The sequence below is a fragment of the Carassius carassius genome, chromosome 27 (assembly GCF_963082965.1).
Source record: "Carassius carassius chromosome 27, fCarCar2.1, whole genome shotgun sequence".
Taxonomy (NCBI): Eukaryota; Metazoa; Chordata; class Actinopteri; order Cypriniformes; family Cyprinidae; genus Carassius; species Carassius carassius.
In genome coordinates this window covers 9,406,751-9,415,529 of record NC_081781.1, presented here as the reverse complement: position 1 = coordinate 9,415,529, position 8,779 = coordinate 9,406,751, and the positions used below count along the sequence as shown (strand labels likewise).

At 36.1% G+C, this 8,779-nt stretch overlaps 1 protein-coding gene across 1 annotated transcript; it reads right to left on the bottom strand.

The window, feature by feature from the left end:
* Positions 1 to 1,287: 1,287 nt before the first annotated feature.
* Positions 1,288 to 5,132, bottom strand: LOC132106648 (prostaglandin G/H synthase 2-like). The gene is made up of 10 exons (XM_059512540.1): positions 4,977 to 5,132; positions 4,738 to 4,854; positions 4,500 to 4,643; positions 4,180 to 4,323; positions 3,646 to 3,827; positions 3,465 to 3,548; positions 3,026 to 3,272; positions 2,568 to 2,854; positions 2,305 to 2,452; positions 1,288 to 2,165 (listed from the first exon to the last, which is right to left on the bottom strand). Exons 1-10 carry the CDS (start codon positions 5,032 to 5,034, stop codon positions 1,756 to 1,758), a joined length of 1,821 nt encoding a protein of 606 aa, XP_059368523.1. The 5' UTR covers positions 5,035 to 5,132; the 3' UTR covers positions 1,288 to 1,755.
* Between the last annotated feature and the right edge of the window lie 3,647 nt (positions 5,133 to 8,779).

Sequence of the window (8,779 nt, the reverse complement as noted above, 5' to 3'; positions counted from 1 at the left end):
GCAATCTCCCCTTCTGGCTCGCGGTGCCAATTTCATGCCAATTTATCACAGAGAAAGGAAGACTGTCTTTTAGTCCACCCACAGAAGTGAGCTAGTTGGAGCTCATACAGTAAAGCTTTAGAAAATCAAAGCCCCTGCGGGGTCATTGATGACCAGAAGCACAAATGCAAAGTCCTAATCACTCGCACAATTACAAGGACTAATCGGACGCTTCTCGTCAAAAGCTTTACTCATGTCCCTGATTTTTGCGATGCATCTCTTTACTTTGATGTGGTCAGTGGTTCGGTTTTATGAGACCTGACATCTACAACTGTAGAAACAATGTGAAAAGGGCTGGAGCGGGGCACTTACTAAAGCATGGAACTCTGTAGTGTATTGATTATCTCCTAAAATGTTCATATGTTAATGAATTAAACAAATTAAACCAAACCATGACCCCATAGTGTTGCTAAAAATATGCGGAAATGATCATATTAGTCCACAGGTTTTACACATTGAGATTTTTTATTTTACTATTATTATTATTATTTTTTATCCTTTAGCATTTGCTGTTTGTTAAATTAAGTGAATTTGCATTACCTGGTTGTATTATCTGCTTGTTTTATGGACGTATTTTAGAAAATAACGGGCCTTTTAGGCCTACACTTGTAAAATTAATCTGTCAATCTTTTTATCTTTTGCTGTAGTGAGGTTTGTTCCAACTGATTTACAAAAAACAGCCTTTGTGCCATTAATTGTATAAACCAGTGAGATTTTTGTATAAGGTGTCTGACTACAGCCAGTGCTGAAATCATTATTTGCTCAACTGAAATCAGCTGAGAAATTATTGAAGTATCAATTCATTGTAAATAATTGCATCTGCCTGTAATTATGACTTGGAAATCACGTTAGTTCACTTTGAATTTGGACTATGTTGTAATACACTCAATATATTTGCATTTTCCACTGTTTAAACAAGTCAGCACCCTCGAAAAATTTTTGTTTCTACATGTTGGTTCTAACACATTTGTTTGAGAAGATATCACTTCAAGCGATAAAACATTCTCCCTAGACTAACAATAATATCATCTGTCATCTTGAAGATTATTTTTTATTACCTGAATTTGCATGGATATTTTCATTATGTTTTATGTGCCCACAATTTAAACCAAATAAAATAGGATGATGTATCTTGATGCAACGTTATTACAAATCGTTTTTTGTTGTTGTTGTTGTTTTGGTTTAAAGGGGGCATTAAGAATACACACAGAAACAAGGTAAAAGTATTAGACTTATTGTGGTTTATTATTTGAAAAGGTCATATTTCAAGTAAAACAAGAAAATATCAATACTTTTTTTTTATAAAACATAAGTTCACAAAGATATTTCGTTAGAAAGAAAACTTTTGTTTAGTATTCCAAAATCTTGAGATGTTTCATTATAAAGATTGAAAGAAACAAAGAAAAAAGGCAGACATAAAACAAACAACACAAGTTAAACCATTTTGACATTGTAAACGACAAGAAATGTGATTCAAGTAAAATCATGACAAACTATTCAGCATTATAGCAGTGCTAAAGTCTGAGTTCTAATGTAAACATTTTTACAATACAATGTACAAATTTAATAAATAGTTAAAAATAAAGCATCAGATTTGTACATAGACTATTCAACAATACAAAAATATGAATTAAAACAATTTCCTCAGTACAATAAATAAAATAAATAACCTATAAATATTTAAATAATAAATAACTTTCTTACAGAATACATCTATCAGAGCTCAGATGTCCTTTCTTTCAGTAAAACTGTTGGGTTGACGTTTTGATCCGAGTGGGAAGTGCTTGCATTAATGGTGGTTGGTACTGAATCTTTTACATTAGGCACGTAGAAGGATGCCATAGGGCAGGGCCCTTTGACATTATTGCAAACCAATTTCTGCAGAGAGGCAGTATTGACAATCTCAAAACCCACTTTGCCACCAAAGGTGCTCGGTTTCCAGTACTCGGGGGAACAGATGGGATTTCCCATAAGTCCTTTGAGGGAGTAGGGGGCACCCATTTCCACCATGGTCTCCCCAAAGATGGCGTTGGTCCTGGGCTTCTCAATCAGCAGCCCAGCATAAAGCTCCACAGCATCCACATCACCGTACATCTCTTCAAGTTCAGCAGCCATCTCCTTTTCTCCTGAAACATAAAACAAGCTCAGTCAACTCAAATAGTTGAAAACAGAAAATCTGCAGGGAATGCTTTTAAAATATTACGTATGATATTGTAGAAAACATCCATGTTCAGACCTGATACATGGAAATATATTAACCCTCACCTGTCATTTCTTCGAATGATTTGTATGGCTTCATGTTGAAGCGTTTCCTGTAGGCATTGATAGATTGGTAGCGCATTTGCCTGCTACTTTCAATTGACTTTATGGCCACCTTTAACACAGCTGGTGCAACGTTACGCCCTCCAGCCACCTGAAGTAATAGACAAGATTTATTATTCACCAAGGGCGGTACCTTGCAACAGTATCTACAACAGGCTAATGCAAAACAACTTATTTTTCTTGTCTTAGAATAATTGAACGCTTACCCTTCCAGCAATCTGTTTGGTGAAGGACTCAACCAAGCTGTTGACGCCATGGTCTGTCAGTATAGATGTGTTGAAGAGAAACTGATTATAATTGTAGACTTCATCCTGGATGTGAAATTCATCAGGCATAAGGGGGTGCCAGTGGTAAAGAGTGTTGAACTCAGAAGAGATCCTGTTCTGGTACTGGAAACGCTCGTTGAAGAGAAGTTCAGGATCAAACTTGAGCTTAAAGTGGTATCCACTGAGATGTTGCACATAATCTTCAATGACAATTTTGATCGTCTCGCCTATAGAGTCAGAAAATAGAACGGTCAGAACCATGAGAGAGTTCCTGTAATTGTATTTTGAGCTCCAACTATTAATACATCCATGAACCCATTCTGCAAAATATCCTGTTTACATTATATACTTGTCCACTTGCAGCCAATCTAAATTTCCTTTTGTAATGGGACACTCACCAATAAGGATGAGCCGTGAGGTCTGAAACAGCCTCTCGTCATCCCAGTCAGGATGCTCCTGCTTTAGTATGTCACACACTCGGTTGTGTTCACGCAGCCAGATGGTGGCATACATCATGAGTCCGGGAACCAGTCCAAAGGCTTCGTGACCAACGGCAAACCGACGAGACTCAGGTACATGAGGAGGGTAGTGCATGACTACTTGAACCTCACTAACTGTCGGAGGATAAACCTCACCATCCACAACCTGGTTAAGGTAATGAACATGAACATTTCAGACAAGTATGCTTGCAATATGAAAGCAGAACATGAAAAATGAGTGAGTAATAAGGCAGTTGAAAATGCAAAGTTGCCTAATGGGAAGGGAGGATGAGGTAACTTGGGAGTTCAGTGAACTGGAGGTTATTTTAGTTAATTTTGGGGTGGAGAAATTCCTTACCTGATATCTCAGTTTGCCATCCTTGAAAAGTCTCAGCTTGTGTTGGCGTTCAAGGTCCTGTCCGTATATGTGTCCCAAGTCAACCTGAAAACATCAGGCAAAGTCAGTCAGATGCTACAGTGAATTTGAAAGGACCATTAATAAAGTTCATGTCACTTAAAATGTCCTATGAGATACATACCCCGTGATTTATGGCACTTGTGAAGGCTGGACCTTTCTTCATGTCTGTTTTGAAGAACTGGTGGGTAAAATGTTGGGCAAAGAAAGCGAACATAAGACTGGTGCGCTGAGGGTCTGGGATGAACTTCCTCCTGAGAAGCAGCTTCTCAGCCAGAAGCTTCACGTCTGGCAGCTCTTTTTTTCCTGGTCAAACAAAAGAAGAAATCATCAGAAAAAGACATCCACCATGTATTTACATCTCCAATTATGATGGATAAACACTAACCCAAAACTGTTATAATAAACCAGAATTTAAGCATCCTGTGCAGTTTTAAGTTATTTAAGCCTCTAGCCTCAGTGACTTTACTTAATGGAGATGAATCTCTCAGCAATAATTCTGTAAGAACATCTTATATTTATTTAAGCTTTTCTCATCCACACACCCAAATCATGCAGGCAGGCAGGTTGCATCTGCAAGCTTCCTGTCTAGCTGTGATTCCAGGAATGTGAATGGTAAGAAATGTGAGAAAACAGGTCTGAGGACAAAGAGGCTCACCTGCAACTCCCATTGGTGTTGGGCAATCGTGTGGGACAGGAGGCAGTGTGCGAGTGTAGTAGGAGAGATTTGAGTAGGCTTCCCAGCTTTTGTAACCATAGTCTGCATTGAATATAGGGGGGCTCTCAATCAGATGGGCACGAGCTAGTTTAGGAGAAAAATAAAATAAAAAGTCACTGCACTGCACTGCACAAGTTTTGCATTTATAGTTTACATTATTGCTGTAACAAAACTTTTAAAGTTACATTTTTAATAAAATGATTTAACAGCGTATGATAATGATATTTCATGACAGAAAAGCAACGCCTATAACAACTTACATGTTAGCACGTATCTCATTATGCCGTTTCTCAAAAACGATATGTTGTTGACAATATTCCACAAGCTTTTAAAGTGTGTGAGAATATAATGCACCGTGTTGGGAGAAGGCTTCAGAGAAACTTTCACCCATGTGAGAAACTCAGCTGTAAAAACGACACCAAAGTAAACGGTTAGTCAGGTACTGACAGAGAACAACAACCTAATTATTTTCCAGAAGTCAATGCAGTTTACACTTACGTGTTGTGCAGTTTTGACCGTGATATCCAGAGCGTGTACAGTCACATTCATAAGAGTCTGAGCCCAATGCCGTACAGACACCTCGATTCTGACATGGCTGAGAGCAACAGGGGTTGGCTGCATCACCAAAAAAATATATATATATATATTTTAGTCAGCTTAACTTACATCGTTTTGATAATACTAAAGAATCCTAATAGATGTGAATACGAAAACGTATAAATGAAGAAATTACTCACCTCCTTGGCAAACCACGAACCCCAGGTGCAAAAGATTAAATAATACCAAAATATTCATTCCAGTGGCGTATAGTAGTTGTATTGGGTCGTTCCTCGCCAGTTCAGATCAGAGAATGAATTAACTTTCGAGTGAGAGCGGCGCAGTTATAAGAGCAGCGTGGTGACGCAACATGCGCGGCTCTCATAGCCTACTTGAAATGAATTCCAGCATGACTCGTCATCCGCGAGTTGCAAGAGGTTAGACAATGATATAATCTACCTACTGATTATTATACGGATTATCGGATGTCATAAACTAATCTAATAATTCTGAAGGCTGTCGGGAGATAACATAACAGACTTGTAGTTTACGTATGTCTTGTCAATTTATAATTTGTAACAATAGGAAGCTAAATAAATCAATTTACTAATAAACTGTAATAATAATAATAATAATTGGATACACCCTCTGTGATCGCATTATTAATGGGTTTAGCCGGATTCTTTCTCATATATACAATACATTGTAAATACATTTTATTTAATTCGAGTAAAATTCTGAATTAAAATACATTTGAATATTTTCTTTATATTTTGGTGTAGGCTGTCTATATAATGGTGAAATCCGGAGACCGTAAAAAAGGGAAAATTCGATTGAATTAAATTTAAAGTAAAAAATGTCAAAGTTATCACAAGTGTATTGTAATACACTTTTTTTTATTAATTCTTAAAACACAAAAGCAATACTTTTTAATAAGTAAGCAATACAACTTTAATCATTCAATAGCCTACATATTAAATAATTATCGTTAATGCAATAAAAATATTTTAACCAACATTTAATAATGATAAATAAACCAAATAATAAACAAACAATCAATAACCAATTACATTTATATAAACGCAACATATGTGTTTTGAACAAGCCTTTTTAATTTTTTTTTCATTAATCTTCTTTATCATCCTCGTGTTTTTTTTTCTTTTCTTCCCTTTTTGTTTTGCGATCACCAGTTCAAGTTCATATCGCATATCAGGAATGAATGCCTCGACCGCACATAGGTCCGCTATCAAGACACACCTGCTTTGCTCTTCATCTCTGCTGACTGTTTCCTCGGGAAAACATCACTCTTTCTTTATGATTGTTAAGCATAATAATAATAAAAACATTTGAAACATATAGAAAAAAAGACATTTGCCTATGTAACTTTTTCAGTCTGTATAATAATGCTTTATATTGCTTTATATGCTGGACGACGATGAGATTTTATCATCATAGGAAGCCTATTGTAACGCTTGTTTTATTTTTTTTATTTTAAATTATAGTCCGAGAAGCGCACTCTCTGCACTGAAGACGACTGATCAACACTCCCCTAGATTTCTGGTTGGTGTGCACCCAGCCCAGGGTAAGATGAAAGGTTGATTACTCAGTCTGTTAGCAGAGTTTTTTACTGCAGGCAGTCGTGCGGAGCTCGGGGTAAACATCAGCTCTGTATGTAATATGCTGTCAGTTTAAGGGAAACGGAAAAAGTTTTTTAAAAAGTTTTTATGGTTTCAGAATATGCTGTTTAAATGTTAAAAGGACCATAGGTGTGATCGACAAAGGACAAAAAAACAGGAAACTATACGGTGCACTTACCACCCCCCCCCCCCCCCCCCCGCACACAGTGAAATAATTTATATAGTATAATAATAAATTAATAAAAAATATTGTACTTGTTTTTGTTTAAATGAATTTAGAAAATAAATAATTAAAAAAGGGAAGAAATTTTTAAATACACATCTAATTTAAATGATTGAACAAAAAAAATCATAAAAGGAGTAATGTGGGAAATATGCTTCAAAGATTAATAGGGATGAAAATAGGGATGAAATCCAAAAAATTTGTGTCCTTATTTGTGTCCTTTACATCTATTAAAAATAACATCTTTATTTGCCTCTATATTTTTGAAAGGTATCTTTTCTTGTGTTTTTGTTAAGCCATTTTGTCAGTGCTTTATTATAGACTTGAAACTCGACCCAGATCAGTTTTAAGCATTCATTAAAGTGAATCGGTTCAAAGGAGTCATTAGTTCGCAAATCGGACGAGTCATTAGTGGACAGATATGCTCATAAACTCCGCGCATATAACGTTACTCCCAAATATATTTTTAGGTCGAACAGATTAAATTTCAGGAGCATATGCGACAAAAATGTTGGCAATTTCGAGCCTTGTAGAAGCTGCTAAACTTTCTAGCTAGAAGTAAGCAATAACCAACATGCAGTTACTTTGCCAAGTTAGCCCAGAATCGTTTAACATTAATGTTATGGAATCATGACCAAAGTGATCAATTGATTGGTCAAATTTTACTAGACCTGCATATATATACAATATATTGGATTTGCTTACATGAATCAACTGAAGCTGTTCACGTGAGTAGATGGTTGGGTTTGTGGCATTCAGAACTGTGCGCGTACACTTTGAACTTCAATCGTGACAAATTATTGGACTACTTGCAGAGTGACATGACGACATGATTCAAAGGCACAAAAAACGTTGACAGCGGTGAGCGATCATTATGTTTACCAATACCCGACCCATCGCAACCGCCTACACCCCGAAACCCCCCACCCAAACTTTTTTTTTTGCATGATTTACGAGAACATCATTTTCAGGTCGGAAAACCCGGATTTCCGGATTTTTCCGGAAGAATCACACACCCTGAGGACATCTCCGTTCATAGGACTTTGAAGTTAAACTGGGGCCGGTTGCACCAGTTAGACATAAAAAAAGCTGGTTGTAAGCCCTACTCTGGGTTTTGCAATGTCCTGCATTATGATAAATATTTATACCTGTTGCACCAACTGAAACTACGCACTTATATAACTGATACGACTATTAATATAGAACTGAATTGCTCAAGACATAATATACACATTATTTATATATACAAATTATTTATTTTTTTATTAAGTCTTTCTAATTCTACATTTTTTCTGTTGTCATGTCAGAAGTACAACAAATTCCTCGTGTGTTTGCGCACACCTGCACGGCGAATAAAGCTGATTCTGATAAGTGAAGCCACCGCGCAATATGAATTGAGTAAACATTTCCTAACAAGGCCGCGTTTTAATAGCCCAATCTGAAGTCTCCCTGCACACTCCAATGACAGATTTCATCATAACAGTGTAAAATACAATAAATGTAATACAATGCTTCTCTCTAGAGTTTTTTTTTAATTGTTTTTATAGCTGACTGTTTATGTAGGAATGTATTTGAGGTAATTTTGACTTTACGGGACATGTTGTGTTTTGTTGTCTTTCTGTGGCTGAAAAAACATGTTTAGCCTATATATATATTTTAATGAAATTCACAGTATTTGAAAGCTGATAATTTATTTCTTTATTATAATTTTTTGCTGTTGTTGTTATTTTATTATTATTTAAAGTAACAAATATTTCTAAGCATTTACACTGTCCTTCCAAGAAAGATGTCAAATGGTTCAGTTTCTTTTAATAATGCCAGTTATATTTTACTGCATAATTATTACATGCTTGGCAGAAATACATTCTGTATTCAATTACTGTCGACATAGCTTCTATCCTGCCGGATAAGACCATAAACGTTACAGTTCACCTCTGCAGTAATTAGCAAACAGACATGAATCCTAAAAATGAATAATGTCTGAGCAAATCATGACTTTTCACTTTATACCTAACTCTGACTAGGCGTAAGATTTATGCAATGTGTATATAGTAAATTCTATGCACGATTTAAAGTGCATTTTACGTCCAGCCTAGTCTTACAAGTGGATGTACTGTACGTCCAGCTGGTGCAACCAGCCCAT